The 18,837-nt window shown below is 54.9% G+C and overlaps 7 protein-coding genes across 11 annotated transcripts in view; all 7 read right to left on the bottom strand.

Annotated features, from left to right (window-relative positions):
- ABB37_07422 (putative ABC transporter) overlaps positions 1–1,988 on the bottom strand; it is a gene marked incomplete at its 3' end in the record, with an annotated part of 8,504 nt that extends 6,516 nt beyond the window's left edge. The window contains exon 1 of one of the 4 annotated variants that reach the window (XM_015806062.1): positions 1–1,988. This exon is cut by the window's left edge and continues 6,516 nt beyond it. The other 3 variants (XM_015806063.1, XM_015806064.1, XM_015806065.1) reach the window with 3 other exon arrangements.
- A 2,144-nt stretch (positions 1,989–4,132) lies between these two features.
- On the bottom strand, positions 4,133–5,430 carry ABB37_07421 (putative S-phase kinase-associated protein; the record flags this gene model as incomplete). The annotated part of the gene is made up of 1 exon (XM_015806061.1): positions 4,133–5,430. The coding sequence occupies exon 1, from the start codon at positions 4,682–4,684 to the stop codon at positions 4,133–4,135; it is 552 nt and encodes a 183-aa protein (XP_015655538.1). The 5' UTR covers positions 4,685–5,430.
- Positions 5,431–6,552: 1,122 nt separating this feature from the next.
- ABB37_07420 (hypothetical protein) lies at positions 6,553–9,181 on the bottom strand (the record flags this gene model as incomplete). The annotated part of the gene is made up of 1 exon (XM_015806060.1): positions 6,553–9,181. The coding sequence occupies exon 1, from the start codon at positions 8,725–8,727 to the stop codon at positions 6,553–6,555; it is 2,175 nt and encodes a 724-aa protein (XP_015655537.1). The 5' UTR covers positions 8,728–9,181.
- An 828-nt stretch (positions 9,182–10,009) lies between these two features.
- ABB37_07419 (putative mitochondrial 40s ribosomal protein S15a) lies at positions 10,010–10,439 on the bottom strand (the record flags this gene model as incomplete). Of its 2 annotated transcripts, none has more annotated exons than XM_015806058.1 (1): positions 10,010–10,439. In XM_015806058.1, the coding sequence occupies exon 1, from the start codon at positions 10,400–10,402 to the stop codon at positions 10,010–10,012; it is 393 nt and encodes a 130-aa protein (XP_015655535.1). In that variant the 5' UTR covers positions 10,403–10,439. The 2 variants fall into 2 exon arrangements, with proteins under 2 accessions (XP_015655535.1, XP_015655536.1); XM_015806059.1 differs by having other exon boundaries at positions 10,010–10,423.
- Positions 10,440–10,900: 461 nt separating this feature from the next.
- On the bottom strand, positions 10,901–12,604 carry ABB37_07418 (hypothetical protein; the record flags this gene model as incomplete). Its single annotated transcript, XM_015806057.1, has 1 exon — positions 10,901–12,604. The coding sequence occupies exon 1, from the start codon at positions 12,470–12,472 to the stop codon at positions 10,901–10,903; it is 1,572 nt and encodes a 523-aa protein (XP_015655534.1). The 5' UTR covers positions 12,473–12,604.
- A 756-nt stretch (positions 12,605–13,360) lies between these two features.
- On the bottom strand, positions 13,361–14,936 carry ABB37_07417 (putative mitochondrial hypothetical protein; the record flags this gene model as incomplete). Its single annotated transcript, XM_015806056.1, has 1 exon — positions 13,361–14,936. The coding sequence occupies exon 1, from the start codon at positions 14,720–14,722 to the stop codon at positions 13,361–13,363; it is 1,362 nt and encodes a 453-aa protein (XP_015655533.1). The 5' UTR covers positions 14,723–14,936.
- An 857-nt stretch (positions 14,937–15,793) lies between these two features.
- Positions 15,794–18,290, bottom strand: ABB37_07416 (putative eukaryotic release factor 3; the record flags this gene model as incomplete). Its single annotated transcript, XM_015806055.1, has 1 exon — positions 15,794–18,290. The coding sequence occupies exon 1, from the start codon at positions 18,098–18,100 to the stop codon at positions 15,794–15,796; it is 2,307 nt and encodes a 768-aa protein (XP_015655532.1). The 5' UTR covers positions 18,101–18,290.
- Between the last annotated feature and the right edge of the window lie 547 nt (positions 18,291–18,837).

Genomic DNA, 18,837 nt, shown 5'->3' with positions numbered 1-18,837 from the left:
CAACAACAAGACGCAACAGAAGAGATATGTGGAGTAGAGAGAGAGAGAGAGAGAGAGGTTAAGGAGGCAGCAAAAATATATATATATATTAATAGTAGTAAAAGTAAAAGGAAGGGAAACAACAAGGAACAGCCGACACGGAGGCGACGCGGTCATATAACGAACACCTAGACGCCGAAATGGTAAAAACCGCAGTGAGACAGAGAGAGAGACACTGCGCCCGAAAAGAATACGGTGTAGAAGAGAGGTGAGAAGGCTAACAAGAGTTGAGGTACGTCCGTAAGCAAAGTTGCAGAACGGGAAAAAAAAGATAATACGTTCAAGCTTGAGTATTGGCTTCACAGACGTCAACAGCGACAACAATAAAGAACAAAAGGGAACGTAAAGCAGATAAAGCAAAGGAGCAGCAGAAGAGTAAATAAACAGGTCGTGATGACAAGAACGGTGGCAACGTTGCGAGAACAAACAAGTTTTTTTCTTGGTAAACAAAGACAGCCTGTTCGGCTCGACGTTTTTTCTCCTTTTTGGAAATATCTTGCCCTTGGCCTTTGTCCTTTTACTTATTTTCTCGTTACTTCGCCCTCTGTACTTTTTTTTGTTCTTTCTGGTGTTTGTAGGGCGGCGGCTTCGATTCTTCGCCTGGCAGAAATCAGAGGAAAGGCCAACGCGCGTCGAGGACGCAGAACGTCCGATCACAGAAATACTTCACAAAACCTGGTGCCCGTGGGCGTGTATGAACTTGTATGTGCGTAACAGCGATGCGTCGTCGTACTGAAATCATGACGAGGCACCGATATAACAAGAAAGCTCTGCACACCGTAACCACAGAAAAAAGAAATAAAGAAAAACAGTAAGGAGAAGAATACGAAGAGCAGCAAACAACGGGAAGAAAAGGCGAGCTCCCCTCCGTACTCGTGTGCACAAAAAACGCCGAATTACACTGCAATACGCTTGGTGGGTGCAGAGATGATGAAGAGACGAATAGGAAGTGGAAATGTGTGACGAAGACTGAGTAGGGGAGGGGGAGGTCTTTCGTTTGTTTGCAGAGAGTCCTGAGAGGACGAGAGCGCCAGTGGAACAGAGTTCCAACGCACTCAACGTTCGAGAAAGGCAGCGGGAGAGGGAGAGAGAGACGGAAGAAGAGAAGTTAATGCGGAAGTGTCTTCCCCGTCCCTTTTATTTACCTCGAGAACTGTTCTACTGCTGTTCCCAGAGGCATTCGATAAAACAGGAGGAGATTCGCAAACGTCGAATGCCGCTTCTCGCACGAAGCCAAAGCGTTAGGCGCTACTCCCTGTGGCACCTACGAGAGAAGGGCAAAAACGGAAAGCGAAACAGACGGATAGCTCAGAAAAAAAAAACCCGAAGAAAAAGAATTAGCAGCTGTCCATAGCAACCTCAGCGTATGAATACTATAATTTGTTGTCTGCATTGGGGTTTTTTTTTTTCAAGGTATTGTTGTTTGGTGTCTTTTTAAAACAAGGCGGAACTAATTGCGGCAATTCCACGTGGGTTTTTGTTTTAATACTCTTTCTCTTTGTTTTTATTTGTTTTGTTTATTCCCCCTTTTCCTTTAACTCTTCCGTGATGATCCCGTCAGGCGCACCCTGACCTCGAGAAACTCACACCACACACACACACACATACACATACACTGACATCGGTACCCACTAGCACACGCATGCCCCCCCCCCCCACCCAGCCGTACTGGGGTGGCCAGGGAAGCCAAACGAGAGGGGAGCACAACACGTTGCGCAACGGCGTTTAGAGAGATATACATGAGTACATATCGATCGCTTTCAACCTTTTTTGAGGAGAGGAGGGGGTTTACGACCGTACATCATCTAGGTGTAGAAGAAACGAACAGCGAAAGAAGAAAGAGCGCCGACAACGCAGGCGTGCCATGCATTCGCATCAGCAACCGCACAAACAGCACGCTCTAGCTTTTCCACGTGCGGTGTGACTGCTATACCTCGGTGCTGCGCGCTTAAAGAGAAGAGAAGAGAAGAGAAGAGAAGAGGTGAAAAACAGAAACAAAAAAAAAACTAGAAAAGAGGTAGTTTGATCTTGGGCTCTTCTCAGTTTTCTTTTTCAGACTCTTTTAAATGTATTTGCATTTGTCGTTGTTTGGGGTTTTTTTGGCGGGGTATTACGGGCAAAAAAAAAAACCAAGGTCGTTGCTTACTCGTCCGAGACAACGATTCTCTTTTACAGCCTCCTCTTTTTTTTTTTTTAAAGCTTCATAATTTCTCAGCACGAAAACGAAAATAATAACAATAAAAAACATTATAGAAGTAGTGGCGGGAGAACACTTTCAGATAATAATAAAAGGACGCCAAGGCAGACTTAGAAAACCAAAAAAAGAAACGAAATCGGAGAAGCGCTCTTGCGAAGGTGCGAAATGCGTGGAGTAGCCCTTCACCAAAAATCAAAAGAGCCGTCATATTGCCGCATCACTTGGTTTATCGACAACCATCACACAGCAAAGGTGATGGTAATCGATCTACGCTTGCGTTTGGTTATGTATGTGTGTGTGTGTGTGTGTGGTTGTTTGTTCTTGTTGCCGCTTTCGTTTCTCCGCCCTCGTGAATACGCACAGCAGCGCATACGCCGTTTGGGTTGTCGTATCACGAGTATTGCTCCCTCCTTTTCCTTCCGACCTCCCTGATCCCCGCGAGCACTTCCTTTCCAGCAGAGTACAACCGAAGCAAAAAAAAAACCCAAATATATATATAAAGTAAATAAACATGCAGAAAAGCTGAGGAGATGTCAAGACAAACTGGGGAGCACGTGATGCAGCCGCGGTGCACCTCCCCAAAACAGAGACAGTTTGCGAAAAAGAAAAGAGAAACACAAGAGAAAGATATATATATATATTAATCAAACGGAATCCAAATAAAGTTCGGCTGCTTACGAGGGAAAAATGGGGGGAAGGAAAAAAAGAAGGGAGGCACAAACACACACTCACTCACGCACAGATCGTGGGGACGAGACACAGCGAAAAGGAAAAGGCAAAGACGCTCAATCATAACAGTAATAGCTACACAACGTTGTACACACACACACACACACACAGCAAAATGTCATCTGAAGGACAAACACAAAAACGGCAGCAGCAAAGTTCAAAGAATGGCCGTGGTGCTGAGAGCCAACACTACGAGTCAGCCGCCCCATTCCCATCGACTACCGTCTTGCTGTCTCTCCTCATTTCGTTCTTCTTTCCTGGTTATTTTTGTGTCTCTGCATGCTGCAACACGATTCGCCAGTTGGCCGCTCTCTTCTCATTCTTGATTTGATCAATGGATCCAGGTCTGCCTTTCAGCCAAAACGTGTGATATCAACGGTGGCGGGCGCGGGCGTTCTCTCCCAGAGGGTGCGCCTACATCTAACCTACAGTGGCACCGTAGAAAACCACGAAACAAAGGCAAAAGAAAATTCGAAAGGAAACTGAATCAAACGAATACAGTACGAAGCGACAGGAAGCGAGAAAAATGTAAGAGCAAAGAGGAGAAGAGATCAGATAAAAGAAGAAAGAAACCAACAAAAGTGATAGTAGTAGTAATAGAGCCGTCACGCCCACCGTGCCGCGGGTCTTCTCTCGCAATCAAAGAGGAGAAAAAGGGGAAAAGAAAAGAAAGAGAAGCGCCGGCAACACAAACACAAACAGAAGAAGCGAGAATTACAGCGAGACCACCATCGCGCTTTTGATTTCGATGTTGCGCCGTTTGATTCCCCGCTTCTTGAACGCGCAACACCATGTCAAGCAACGCAGTAAGAATCCTGCAGGTACGTGACGTGCAGCCGCCAACTTGCATTCAAGGAAATCGGAATAGATCGATGCAGAACCAACAACAAACGCCTCCAATAAAAACAACACAGAAGGAAAACGGGGAGACTTGCATTCGCAGGCGAAGAAATCACGTCAACAACTAACTACATGATCACGCACGCAGACTTATTTTGTTTTCTTCCAAGTGACTGTAGATACTTTTAAAAGATTAGTTTACTTACGCTTAGACTTACGCGCTGCTTCGCACGCTCCCCCTGCACAGACGCAACTCACCCAAATAGCAAAAAAACAGGAAGAAGAAACAAAAACAATTCTTGTATTTTTCGTCACACAGGTGTTTCCCTACGACTCCTCACACCAGCGGTTCTCTTCACGGATCTTCTCCTCCTCCTCGGGAGTAAAGTCGTTCTCGATGTTGAAGAGCACGCGGATTTGCTCGGCTGTTTTGCCGCGGATCATACTGGCTACACAGGCGCAGGTCAGATCCAGCAGGTCGCGCACGTTGAGGAAGTTCGCCGCCATGATGACGTCGATGAGCACCTCGTGCTGCTTCTCATCGTGGTTCTTTAGGAGTTGGTTGAAGAGAAAATTGCTGTCCCAGTCGCAGACCAGCGAGTCGATGGTGGTCTTGAGGGGCTTTTCGATGGGCTGGGCCGGGTTGCCGCAGTGGTACTCCATGTACTCCAGCACGAGACGCAGGGTCTGGCCGGACACGTTCGGGATGGGGATGATCGCCTCATTGCCTTCCTGGTCATCCAGCATGTCCTTCAGCAGGCCCGACATCTTCGCAGATTCGCGGGACACCTTGAACTCTACAGGCGGGTGGTCATTGCTCTGCAGGATGCAGTACTCCGAGAAGTCCACATCCTCGCCGTTGGCTACCTCTACTGGCATGACTTCGAAGGAGGGAGGCCGGAGGCGGGAGAGCGTGCGCACGTGCGTAGGTGAAGTGGAACAGGAGGGGGGAAGACAGAAGAAAAGACGAGACAAAGAGGACCAACAAAAAACAAAAGAGCTAAACTTTTACTTCGAAAAGACAGAGTATACGCTCCTTCACGTTTGTCAGAATACGACAGAAACAAGGAAAAAAAAACCAAAGGAAGGGAAGGGGGTGGCTGGCAGGTGGCTACGGGCTATGTAGTTTCGCGCTCAACTGTTAAGGTATCTCTTTATATATTTTTTTTTTCTCTCGTTCTATTCGTCGCTCGGAAAACAGTTTTTGTCGTTGCTGGTTATTGCTCCTTTTCCTTTTCAGGATTTCTTTTTTAAACTTCAGACGAATGTTTCTGTGCTTCAAAACTCGGTACTATATGCTCTGTACACGAATAATACTTGTCCTTGCTGTTTACTGCGTGCGTAACAGGTGCATACGAAATGTACGAGCGTTTCTGCTTCAAGCCATCACTGGCGCGTTCTCTCACGTTCTAGGAGACAGGGAGGAGTCTCGACTAGATTCAAAGAAAAAAAATGATAACTAAATAAATGGAAACTCTTTGTGAGACAACAACAAAGAAGAAGAAGAGGTATTGGAAAGAAGAAAAAACAAAGGGCCGCTCTTTGGTTTGTTTTTGTATGGTGCGAGGGAAGCCACACGGCGGTTCACGACCAGAAGCTTTCCGACGCCAGTTACGTACGGCTCTGAGCGGCGATGAAGGGGAGGCGGCGATGAATGGGAAGGGGGGAGTGCGGTGGTAGCGGAAATGAATTTGAAGCGTGGCCGACGCCGCAACGACCGGCGAAAAGAGTAAAAGCGAAGGTGAAAGAAAAGGAGGGGGGAAGATACAAATCCAGACAAATTAAGAAAAAAAAAACGCAGCCGATATGAACCGCGAAAGCATCGACGCATTTTTTTGTGTGTGTATTTCGTCTTCCTCTTCAACATCGCCCTGAAGCTCCTCTATCAGGGAGACAACAGGAGGCATAGAGAGTCCCCTTTGCTTTAATGACTTTTCTCTCGCGGGTTCCTGTCGGCTTCCACACGCTTCTCACCGGTGGCTATCCCCTAAAGCGCCACAGCGACAGCAGCTCCGACGTATTCCACTACGAAAAGGCACGTGACACGCCGGTGGGCCGTAATGCTCTCTTTTGAGGAGATGTGACGTTGACGAGCAGGGAGCCCCCTTTCTAGATCTTTTCCCTTCTTTTTCCTGTTTGTAGGTGGCGATGGATCCTCAAAATGGGAAACAACGAGAAGTCGTCAGACCGAAGTAGAAGTGAAAGCTGAGCAAACGGTATAGAGATATATTGAAAGCAACGTGGTCAAGAGCAAACAAAGGCAGAAGAGCTGCATCAAACTCAAGTGGCGATAGAGCGAGCGAATAGGGAAAAAAAAACGGGAAAGTAAACAACTGACGTGTGTTCTACGAAGGCACGAGCCACCACAACGCCGCTGTGGCCCCGCCCCTCGCCCGCATGTTCACCGTAAACAACTACGAAAACAAGCATAAAAAGAAAAGATATGGTATTCGACAGCGCAGAACTGATCCGATGGTGAACGCACAACGACGACAAAGAGGGGAACTCACACACGACGAAATCGGAGGAAAAATAGGCAGTGGAAAGGAAAAACCAGCAATCCAACGCGCTGTCACGCCTTTACGAGATAAAATCAATGCGCTCCACAACAGCAAATAAAAAAGGAGACCGAAAGCTCTTTGTGGGGAGAGGGGGAGGGGCTTGATAGATGAGGGTGCATTTCAATTCTTGGCAGGCGCAAATAATGGTACTAAAAATAAATCTTGCTGGTGTGTGTGTGTGTTTTTTTAGTTGTCAGCGTTTGCGTCTGCGTCTGTCGGCGCGGAGGAGGCGGGGGGTGACACAGCGGCCGGCGAGGGCGAGCGGGCCGGCGGCGGTCCCGCCGAAGCGCGGGGTGGCAGCGGCACCGTTGGAGGCACCGCCGCCCCGCTGTACCCCGCACTCCCACCACCGCTGTCGTCGCCCTTAAACGTCTGACGCAGCACCTGCTGCAAGTTCGCAAAGCCCTCTGCAATGGCCGTCGCCGGGGCGGTGAGGCGAGCCGCGGCGCCGGACTCAAGCGACAAACGCGCTACGCCCACCAAGTCCGCGTTCGCCTCGGCCGGCATCGGCTGCACGTAAAGCTCGTCGTCGTCGTCCTGTGGTTGCGGCAACGGCTGCTGCTGCTGCTGCTGCTGGCGTTGATCAGCCATCATCGACGATGGACCCGCCGAGGCAAATCGATCCGGCGGAGCACCGCGCGCAGTTGGATACGCGCTGCCGCCCTGTCCAGCGTCATCGCTGACGTTCTCCGCGACAATCACCGCGCTCGTGTTGTGCCCCAGGCGCCCGCCACGCCGACTCTGCGACGACAGCGGCGACATCATCATCTCCTCCCCCTCATTCGCCTCCCGCTGCCGCACCCGCAGCAGCGACTTGCTCTTCGTGCCGACGCATTCCTTGCACTTGTAGCCGTTGCGGCGGCGGACCATCTCCCGATCAAAGCGGCCGCACACGACGCAATAAATTTGCGGCGTCGCGCCACCCTGCGCCACCTGGTGCGAGCGCAGGAGATCCGTGTCGACCTTGACATCTTGCGCCGCCGTCTCGTACTTGGAGCGGCGCAGAATGACATCGGTGTCGGCGAAGTTCATGTCCTGATTGCGCTCCTCCCGGTCGCTGTCGGCGTCGTAGTGCAAGATGCCGTCGGCCCGCACGCCGTAGTCCGTCGCGATGGCGTGCCGCACCAACTCCTCCAACGTCGGGTCCCGCGCGAGGCTGTCGGCGTTCGTGACGAAGTTGTACGCGTTGGTGCCGCTGCTCGCACCGGCAGAGGCCGCAGCACCGCCACCGCCGCCGCCGTCGTCGGCATTGCCCGCAGCCTGCCCGTAGTCCTCCTCGTTGTCGCTGTCGTTTTCCTGATCCACCAGCTTGCCCTTGCGGAAGAAGATCGTGCCAAAGGTGTCATCGATGATGTCGTTGACGTCGAGCGCCGTGTCCACGTTGGAGCGCAGATCGCCGGTGTTGTTGTCCTTCATGTACACCGGCACCGCCGCCATCTCCTCGTCCAGCTTCGACCGGCCGAACGCGGCCCGGTGGAGAAAAGCGACGGGCAGCAGCTCAAAGCACATCAGCAGGTCCTGAATGATGGCGCTGTTCGCCTCTTTGGCCTCTTCGGTGCTGCCGAGGCACACGATCTTGGCCAACGCGGCCAGGCTGACCACGACGGACTGCCAGTAGCTGAAGAAAATGATGGACTTGACGCACAAGAACTTGAGGAAAGTCTTGGCGTAGTGCAGCTCCTTCTCGCACTCGATCTCGAAGAGCACAAGGTAGTAGAGGGCCATGGTGAGGCTGATGTTTACGATGATGCAGGTGTAGGTGTACACGTTGTTCACCGTGAAGCTGCCCTCCTGGTAGATGCCGATGGGGTGGCACACCATCGCAATAAACGACACGACGGGCTTAACCAGCGCACACTGCAGCACCCACCGTTTGCAGCGGAGGTAGAAGCTCGTGTCGAGGGGGAAGGACGGGATGTAGCACATGGGGAAGGGGTGCATGCCCTTGTAGCGCTTCTTCTTCAGCGACCGCAGCAGCTCCCCCTCCCCGCCGCAGTACGACACCATCAGCATAAAGAAGATGTAGAGCACGAAGCTCTCGTAGGTGTCCCGCACCGTCTCGAAAAAGAAGCGCCAGCGCGGCATCAGCAGCGAGAGGGCGGAGAAGAAGGCGTAGATCGGGATCATCATGATAATGCGCATCTCCAGCTTTTGGATTTGGGGGTAGTCGAAGCGTGAGAGGTGTTCGCGCAGATCGCCGAACGACACAAAGCAGCAGACCACCGCGAAAACGATGGCGGCGTACATCAGTCCTTTGTTGTCCACCCACGTCAGGTCGACACCGGAGCAGCTGTGCGTCTCCGGCTCAGACAGCTCGAAGGCGAGCCGCTGCGAGAAGTACATCGCCGTTGCGCTCTCCATGTTCGGTCTTCCTTTGGGTTTCGTTGAGAGGGAAAACGGGGGGAAAAGAAATGCGCAAGACGAGAGGGGAATAGCGCTAACGAAGAGAGAGACACAACCACTCTATAGAGAAGATACGCGTACAGCAACGCGGAGGTGTTCAACAAGGAGCCAGTAGATTATATAATTTCCTTCTAAAGAAAGGGCAACAGGGGGGGGGACAAATCGAGGAAGCCGCGCTGCTTGAAGTCTGGTGCTGCCGTGCAGTATTATGAAAAAGCTGAGATCGCTAAGCCGGTGTATGGGATGCGTAGCTTTCCGCACCTCCTCGCCGCTGCAAGGACCCGAAGAAGCACAAAGCAGGCTGACTCTAGCTATGAAAGCAACAGCACAGAGCAACGAAGAAAACAAAAAAACAAGACACGAATTGGCGCAAGCACGAGAGGAACGGACCTACAGAGACACACGCCGCGCTACAACATAGAAGTACAGTTTGTGAAGCCAAAAATGAAGGCCACAACCGCGAAGTTGAAAGGAGAAAAGAATGGAGCAGGGAGAACAACCGAAAAAAAAGTGGAGGGAACCAAAGAAATAGAATGCTTTAGGTTGCCAGAGAGGAATTGCATTAAAAATACGTCGAAGAGAGCTGCGGTCGATTGAAGTATCTTACCGAAGAAGATGGTAACTCGATGCAGCGTAATGGAGGTGGAATGCACCTCGCTTCATAAAAGCGGTTCCCCGATGAGTGAGACCACTCTTTCGGAAAAGAAAGAGGGGGTTCATATGAATATGTTCCACACGCCCGCCAAAGTAAACAAAGATATCTTCCGCATAGGCGTGAACAGCAGGGAGGGAGGGAAGGGATAAGGCGGGGTGCATCTCGCAGCTCTACCACTTTTGCCTGATGCTTACCCTCCCTATCTCTGTCGTGTGGACGTTTTTGGTTGCTGCTGCTGCTGTTTTTTTTGTTGTTGTTTGTCAATGTACTACGCCCTCACGAGAAGCCTAGAAAACCCGGTGTTCTCTTGAAACCGTGTACCGAAAGAAAAAGGAAAAAAGAAAGCCAAGAACTCCAAAGAAGTGCGACAAGCTGCTGCCTTAACGAGCACGCGGGGCGTGGACGGAAAGAAGAATCGGGTCGTCCCCACACAGTGGTGCACTCGGCGCGGCCGGGTGTACCGATGCGGACGTGCTCCGTACGATGCAACACACTCGCGAGGACTCGCGCATCCTTCGTCCCCTCAACCACATTCGGAACTTCTAACGAAACAAAAACAGAAAAGGCAAAGTGCTCTTTTTTGTTTTAGTAGAAGAAGCCGAGGACCTTGCCACCGGTGTTGCGGGAGCGGGCCTCCTCGTGATCCATGATACCGAGGGAGGTCGTCAGCACCACGAAGCCGAACTGACGCGAGGGCAGGATGTTCTTCATCCACTTCTCGTACTCGGTGGTGGCGCAGTCGAAGCGCGGGCAGATGGCACCGCACTTGTTCAGGCGACCGTTCAGGTTCACGACGATCTTGCCGGCGCGGTGGTCGTCGATGATCTCGAACTCACCGATGTAGCCGTGCTTCTGCATGACCTGCAGGAACTTCACGACCACCTTGGAGGAGGGGCGGATCAGCACCTGGCGCTTGCCGCGGCGCTCAGCGCTCGCAATAGTGCGGAGCGCGTTCGCGAGAACGCTCATCATCGTCATCGTTGCTTGCGAGAGGCTGCTAAAAGGGGGTGGAGCTGCGGAAGTTGTCGATGCGTGTGTGCGTGGCAGCGAGTGCATGGAAGGTAAACAGAGGGAGAGTGAGAACGAGAAGGTGAGGAGGAAAGGAAAGAAAGGGAATTAGATGATAATAGTAAAGCCAGCATAAAACGCAATGGTGAGACCAGTTTTCTTTCCCTTTCCATAAAACGGAGATACCGCCTTCGCAGCTTTCCTTTTTTCCTGCTGTTCTGACCTGTTTTTGGCAGCAGCGACGTAGATGCACGCGGCCAAATCAGCTCCGCGACGGCCATGGCGGCACAACAACCCGCCGTCCTATCCATGCACGGTGTGGTATTTCGCTTTGCAGCGGGTGACGTGGGACGCCGCCTGTGTGATTGTTTTTCTCCTTCCCCTTCGTTTGCACGCCATAAGTAAACTAGCGGTCGCAAACGCACGACACGTGCACGCAGAACCAAAAACACGACCAACTCTGGTGCATTACAAAACTCTTTTGGAGTCGCCACCGCGATGTCCACCGCGCCCCTGCGACGGGCCGTGACCGCCACGGGATGGAACCGCCCCACCACGCCGACGCCGCTCCGGATTCAGCCGGCGATCCGTCGCTGCAACGCAGTGCCCTTCAATCAACGCCTGGTAGCCGTTCACCACCGTCACCGGCGCATTCTGTTCCGCGCCCGCAACAGTAGCAGTCGTAGCAGAACGAGACGATGATGATGACGACGTCCACGAAGAAGTGGCATGACGCCCACGTGCGGCGATCTCCACGGTGATCCCGCGCAGGACCTCGCTCGTGTGCCGCCCCGCCCAGACGTACCACATCGATTTGAAGTGGGAGTGGTCGTGGCCGACGCCGAGGGGGTGCGCGTAGTCGTAGCGAACACGCGGGATAATGTAGAGCGGCTCAGGGCCGACGGGGACAGCAACAGCGGCGGTGGGTGGAGCGCCGGCCGCCGGCGCCGCCTCAGCAGCAGCAGCAGCAGTCGTCGTGGGAGGAGGAGCAGGAGCCCCTTTCTCACCCTCCCGGTCCGCGGCATCCGTCGCCGCCGTCACCTCCGCCTCCGCCTCCGCCGGCAGCAGAAACGGCGGGAGAATGGATGCGATCGACGGGATGGAGGGGGGTGGTCGGCGCACCGCCCCTTTCACGGCCCCCGCCGGCCCAGGCGAGGGCACCGTCGCCGTCGGCGTGAAGTACGTCTGCACCCACATCTTGTACTGCGGTTTGGCCGCGATGTAGTCCGGTGCGACGAAGGCCCACGGCTTCAGCGGCCGCTGCGTGACGAGGAAGTCGAGCAGACGCCAGATGTGGTCTTCGCTGAAGGGGGGATTCGTCACGAGCACGTCGTACGGACCGGGAAGGGTGCCCTGCGCGATGTCCGCGTAGAAGTCGCGGTTCTCGTGCAGGACGTGCTGCACGCCCAGCTCATTCCACGCCTTCACGATGCCGCCGGCGCAGTAGTAGGGGTCGTACACGGTGAAGCGCTCCGGCGTGGAGGGGCGCAGGAGTTGGCGCAGCTCCTTCACAAACGGCAGCACATCCCGCAGCGCCGCGGTGGAGGTTTCGAAGTGGTCGTTGAAGTTTGCCCTGAAGGGGTGGTGGTGCAGGCGCGACGCAGCGGCAGAGTGGGGAGCCGCCGGTGCTGGATGGCCCTCCTGGAACACGGAGGGCGACTTCGATGAATCGCGCGAGGGAGGAAACGAATGTCTGTCTGCGGCCCGAAGACGAAAGACGGACGACGACGACGACGGTGACGACGCGAGGGTGGTGGTGGAGGAGGCGGGGTGACGCTGCGAGCCATGACCCGAGTGTGGCTGGTACCGCCCGCCACGCTTCGGGTGTGCTCCGCTTCTGTCCGCACGTGAAGCGCCTTTCTCAGCCGACGTGGACGAGGGATGAGGTGATGTCTCGTTGCGGCTCCTCTTGGTCGGCGGCATCGCTCCACGTTCGAGTGGACCGCCATCGCCACCGCCGCCGTTCGACCGCCGCTTGCGGTGCTGTGCACCCGCCTTTTCGCTCCCACCGGCAGAGGCGCTGCTGTGCGACGGCTCCATTAACGTAGTGGACAGCGCCAGTAAGCGTATGGATGTGCAAGTAGAGATTATAGGAAGTCAGGACGCAAAGTGCGAGCCGTTGCCTGTGCGGTGGCGCCTGCTTGCGAAGTCTGTGCCCCTCCCACAACTACTGCGGAGAACGGCATAATAATAGTATCAGCCAGAGGATAGGGAGGGAGGAGCCGAGTTCGATGCAATACGAGAGGCCTGCGCGAGAAGTGCCTGTCAGCGAATACATCCTTTTTATGTACTTTTTGCCTCGAGGAAGTCGCATGTGATGAAAAACCCTTGCTCCTTCATGAGGTGTTCTTGCACAGTTCCATTCTTTTTCTTCGTTACGCTTGAGCAACAACAGCAATGTCGCGACACCTCCAAGCCCCTCCCATGTCGAGATGAAGATTCACAGGGGTAGACGCACTCAGCGCCTGTCGCTGTCTTGGCTCGTCTCTATAGGTGGCGATGAGCCAGATTCTTTTTGTTTTCTCTTCATTCGCTTCCAGTGATCAACGCAAGAGGACGTTAGACATTGTGAACAGGAGTCGCTAGACAGCCAGAAGGATACGCACAGAAGTCGGCATGTGTGTGTGTGTGTGTGGTGAGCAGCCCATCAGATCAGACAAGCACACAAGCAAAAAGATAAGGCCCGCGTTTCCAACGATCAAACCGTTCGAAATCAACCCGAGCTTCCAAACAACAACAACACGAGGCCACGCACACCGAAGGCCCTCACCACACACACGGAGAGAGACACAAACGAAATCATCACAAGCACGGCCTCAAAACAAGACGTTCCCCGCCCTTGGCGATCAGCGCATCGCTTCCTTTGCGTGTGTGTGTGTGTAGGTGACCCATCCAGCACGGATCACCAAAGGAAGGCTCCTTCACGGATTACTTGCGCTTCCCTTTGAACTTGTCGCTGCCGTCGTCGTCAAAGACGACTTCGTAGTCGTCGACCGTCTCAATGCGAGTCGCGTTCCGCTTCGCCCGCTCCGCCTTTCGCGCCTCCTCCAGCCGCACCTTCTCCTCCTGCGTCGCAAACAGCCGCTCATACAACGAGGGGCCCTTAATCTCCGAAATCAGCTGCGCCTTCGCCGCCTGCGGGGGGTCGGGGAACTGGAAGAAGTCACGGAAGGGCTGCCAGCGCAGCAAGATTGGCTGCAGCAGACCCATCGTGGACAGCCCGATCCAGTAGGCGAACATCGCCGACGGCTGCGAGGCGAAGAAGTAGATGCCCACCACCGACGAGGCGCGCACGGCCCAGCGGATGTACATGCTACTGCTGCTGCGGCCGCCGCGCTGCATGCGCTGGTTCATCTCGAAGTTCAAGAGGAACATGCCCGCGCAAATCGCCGGGAGGAGGTAGGTCGGGTCCGGCATTGTCAGGTCCCTCACCCACAGAAAGGGTGCCATCTCGAGATCGGTCTCGTACATGGCCAGCCGCCGAATCGACAAGAAAGCCGACATCGTCACAGGCGCGGTCAGCATCGTCAGGAAGCTCTTCCACTGCGAGCATTGGTGCTTCTTGCAAAGCGCGAACTTCATACGGTTGTAGCCGTCTTTAATCACGCGCTTCTCGGCCGAGGAGAGGGTCCGGTCGTTCTTAGCCTTGGTCTGCGCGTTGGTGATCTCAGAGATCTGCGGACCAATGTGTGCCATGCGCAGGGAGTTGCGGTTGCTGTACAAGGAAGGAATCAGCGTCAGCAGACGCATACACAGGCCGTAGAAAAAGAAAACGTGGCCCCAACCGCCCATGTCGATGCCCATAAAGCCGTTGTGACGCAGACCGCGCATGATCTCCACCTGCTTCTCCACCGGCTGCAAGAAACTCACCGCCCAGTCCCAGAAATCCTCCAGCCGCTCAAACAGGCTCTTGTCAGGGCGGATGTAGTCCTCCACTTCTGTGGGCTGATTCGCAAAGATCTCCGGCAGCTCCTCCTCCAGTTGCGGGTTTGAGCTGCGGCCGATGTCGGTGCGACCCCAGGTGCGCGGGTCCCAGCTGATGCAGCGTTGTTGGATGTGGCAGGCGCCGCGCACACCGCTGCCTCCACGCGCCGCGACCTGCGACGTCGAAAAGAGCGTAAGAGACGAAGTAGCGACGGCGCCGCAGGACACGAAGCCGCTGCCTCCCGCTGCTGCTGCTGCTGCTGAGTGAGGGGGCGTTGGCAGGCGTCGGTGGGCGGAGGACGTGGTGAGGTGTGCACGCAGCAGCGTCGTGGCCGACACGCAGCAGGCTCGGGAATGGAAAAACATGCCCGTACCTTTGTTGACTTCCTTTTGCAATTTTGTATGGTGATGTGCGTGGTGATGTATCGGTGCACAGCACGTGTGTGTGTGCGTGTGTGTGTGTGCGTTTGCTGGGTTCGTGTGCGGGGTCAGCAGCTGTGCAGTGCACTCGAACGAAGGCGGACGTGGGAGAGGAGAAAAATTCAACGAAGAGGGAATCAATGAGCGCTGACAAATCATACTGGAAAGGGAAGAAGGAATTGGTTCACGTTGCTCCACGTTGTGTGGGCGTGTATTTGCGCGTTCTTTTGCACCGCCATACAACACGTCTGCTGATGTCGCCAGCAATGCAGCTCAGGAAAAAAACAAAACGGACGTGAAAGCCAAATTTCCTTTTTCTTCTTTCCTCCTCAACGCAGCCCGCAGCGCATGCAGGTGCACGCGCAACAGCCGATGGAGAAGACCTGTTGGGAGCCAAGACAGCAATAGCTTTTCTCACAAACAGCAACATTTGTGTTCTCCATCGCAAAGACATCTCTCTGCCTCCGCCTCTCTCACACGCACACGACTTTCTAATAAATACCTTTACGATGGCATTTCCCTCTTTCCGGGAAACTAATTAAACAACAACTTTTAATAACGCCCTGATGAACGCGAATACAGGGACAAGGCAGTGAAGCTGAAACAGGTTCATGAGACTACTTCAAAAACAAAAAGGACCAGGTCTGTCCAGATTTCACTTCACCTTTTAGTCGTTCTTCGCCCTTGCCTTCGCGACAATTATTTATAGAGGAAACAACAAAAACATTAATAGCGTTTAGTACCGATCAACAGGGACGGAGGGGGCCAACGCTGAAGCATCCTTCCTGTACAAACACGGCGTGAACATCAACCTAAATGAATGGTTAAGAAAAATATTAAAAACATTAGTAATAATAATACTAACATTGAAAGAAGCATAGCAAATTTGTGCTGCGTCTGTCGCACCACCGGTGCGGTGCGCGCTAAAAACGCGTTCCACAGCTCCACCACAACCGTACTCTTCATCCACTACCTCTGCGCATTGCCCCTCTCCTTCATGAGGTGCACACACTGCTCCTACTTACCCGTCTTGGCGAGAGACTCGTGGGTCGACTCGTACAGCTTCGTCACGACGCCAATCGCAATCGTCTTACCGTCATCGCGCAGCATAAAGCGGCCCAGCTTATCGAAGTCCTTGTGCACCTCCATCACCACTGGGCGGTCCAGCTCAATACGCGCAATGACGATATCGCCGGCCTTCACGCAGGCCGGGTCCTTCTCCACAATCTCGTTCGTCTTCCGGTCCACCTTGGCGAAGAGCTTGTGGAACGACGCCTCCTCCTGCGCGGCGTGGATGTGCAGCATCACGCGCGAGCCGGCGCTGATGATGTTGCGCACGTCGAGGATCACCACCCGCGCCTGGAAGAACTCGACGGCGCGCAGCGAGGTCGGGATGGAGGTGGCGACGTAGCCGCCGTGGATATCGTTTTCATCGATGCCACGCACGCGCAGGTGGACGTTGTCGCCGGGGTAGCACTTTTCAAACTCGGTCGACTCGATGGAGATGCCCTCCACGACCGCCTCCTGCTTCGCCGGCAGCACCTGGATCTTCTCGCCAACAGCGATGGAGCCGGACTCCACCTTGCCGTAGATGTAGGTCTTGCCGTCGTCCTTATAGGCGCCGACGAGCGGGATGCAGAGCACGTCGTCTTCCGTCTTCGACTCCGGCAGCATCAGCTCGTCGATCACCTCCATCATCGTCTGGCCCTTGTACCAGTCGCAGTGAGCGGCGTCCACGTGCTTAATCAGGTTCTCCCCCGTCAGGCCCGCCACCGGGATAAACAGCAGGTTCTTCGCCCCCTCCTCGCTGTAGCCGTTCTGGCGCAGAAAAGGCCGCAGCTTCCCCACGATCTCGTCGTAGCGCTCCTTGCTCCACTTCATCTCGTCCATCTTGTTCACCACGCAGATCATCTGCTTCACGCCGCAGGTGCGGACGAGCATGGCGTGCTCCCGCGTCTGCCCGCCCTTCTCGAAGCCCGTCTCGAACTCGCCCGTGCGACTGGAGATGACGAGAACGCAAATGTCGGCCTGCGTGGCGCCGCCGATCATGGAGGGCACAAAGGCCTTGTGCCCCGGCGCATCCAGCACTGTCACACGGCGCTTCTCCGTCTCAAAGTACGCCGCGCCCGTCTCGCGGGTGATGCCCTTCGCCCGCTCGTCCTCCGACACGTCCATCACGTACGCGTACTCCCAGCCCTCGCGGTGGTGGATCTCAGCCTCGCGGCGCAGCTTGTCCATCTCGCGCGAGTCCACCAGCCCCTTCTCCATCAGCAGGTGGCCGGAGATGGTGGACTTGCCGGCGTCGACGTGGCCGCAGAATACGATGTTGTAGTGCGGGCGGGGGTCGCGCTTGTACGTCTTCTTGCTGCACGAGCGCAGCCGCGCGATCTCCTTCTTCACCGCCTCCCGCAGCTCCTCCGGCGTCATCTTGCTGCGGTCCTTCTCCGTCTCCTTCGCCGGCGCCGGCGACGCCGATTTGCTCGTCGCGCTATCCGGCGCCGGAGAGGAGGCGTTGGTCGGCTGCTCGTCCGCCGCGGTGGTCGTCGGCGATGACGGGCTGGCCGGCCCGCTCTCGGAGGCCGGCGCTACCGGCGACTCGCCCGACTCCTTCGCCGTCGCCGCTGTTGTCGTCGTTGGGGTGTTCGCCCCCGGCTGCGGCGTCGCGGCATCCCCTGCCGCCTTGGCCACCTCCTGCTTCTTCTTGCCCAGGGAGAGCGTGCCGCCGCCCTTCTTCTTGGGCAGCACCACCGGCTGGGTGGCACCGCCCCCGAGGGACAGTCTCGCAGCGTCGGAGGTCGCCGCGGTCGGGGAGGCCGGGGAAGCTGGCTGCGGCTGCGCCGTGTTCTGCGGTTGGACCTGCTGCTGATAGCCTTCGTTTTGCTGGTAGCGTTGCTGCATGTTCTGTGGAACGTACGCGTTGTTGTTATAATTGTAACCGCCCTGCTGTTGCTGCGGCTGCTGCTGTGGGTAGTTGCTACCACCTCGGTTCCCACCCCGCTGCTGCTGCTGCTGCTGACCGCCGTAACCGCCACGAGGATAGTAACCACCACCACCACCGCCTTGTTGTTGCGGCTGGTAGGTGTTATTGTTGTAAGGGTCCTGATAGCCCCCGGTGCCCTGTTGAGGTGGGTAATTGCTGTTGTACCCACCCTGCTGCTGCTGCTGTGGGTTGTAGCTCCATTGCTGGCCGTACTGGCTGTTATTGCCGTTGTAGCCGCCTTGCTGGGGGTAGTAGGCGCCGCCCTGTTGGTTTGGATTGAAGTTGCCAGGCGTGAAGGATGGCGCGTTCGGGTTCACGTTGCCCGTCGGCTGCTGCCACGACATGGGGAACAGGAAAAGAAAAGGTTGTATATACGTACTATATATATGGTTGTGGGTGAGCGAGAGAACTCGTTGGACGGGCTTCTTCACTCGAGTACCCAACGAATGCGAACAACCGAAAGAAGACGAGGAGAGTAGGCTTTTTTCGTTCAGCCCCTTCTGCGCTTGCGAGTGCTGTGATCTCCGTAAAACTGTCGGAGTCGGACAGAAGACGTGTTATTTGTTGTCGTCGTTGTGATGGGAAAACAAGGAAGTAGCTCACACGGAAGCGTGGTGAGAAGAGAGAGGTGGAGGCAGAGTGATTTACTTCCGTAGCGTACAAAGAAAAGGCTCGGCGTTGCACCAGCAGCGGGCGTGCGACAATGTAGATGGCGGTCGTGCGCTCCTTCGATCTTTCTTTTCCGAAACTACACGGAGCAGAGGCGTAGAAGCTTTTTTTTTCTGAGTGCCCCTGAGGCACTACAGCCTTGACCGCGTACAGTTGCTTTCGGAGGAAATACGTTGCGGCACCTACACAGACGCGTTGAGGTGCAGCGAAAGGGAGTTTGCTGTGGGGCCTCTCAAAACGGTCGAGAACTCTGCTCTTTTGTTTCCCTTTAGTCCTACACCGCTTTGTCCTTCCTGCTGCTTGTTTTTGTTTGTGTTTTACGCACACAGATACGTCCCTGAGACCGAGAAGGACAAGGTCAAGAAGCTGCGCTGGTACTCGACTCCTTTTGGGAGGAGGAGGCGCGGGACTT

The sequence above is a fragment of the Leptomonas pyrrhocoris genome, assembly GCF_001293395.1.
Source record: "Leptomonas pyrrhocoris isolate H10 chromosome Unknown, whole genome shotgun sequence".
NCBI classification, from domain to species: domain Eukaryota; phylum Euglenozoa; class Kinetoplastea; order Trypanosomatida; family Trypanosomatidae; genus Leptomonas; species Leptomonas pyrrhocoris.
This window is presented reverse-complemented; position numbering and strand designations above follow the sequence as displayed.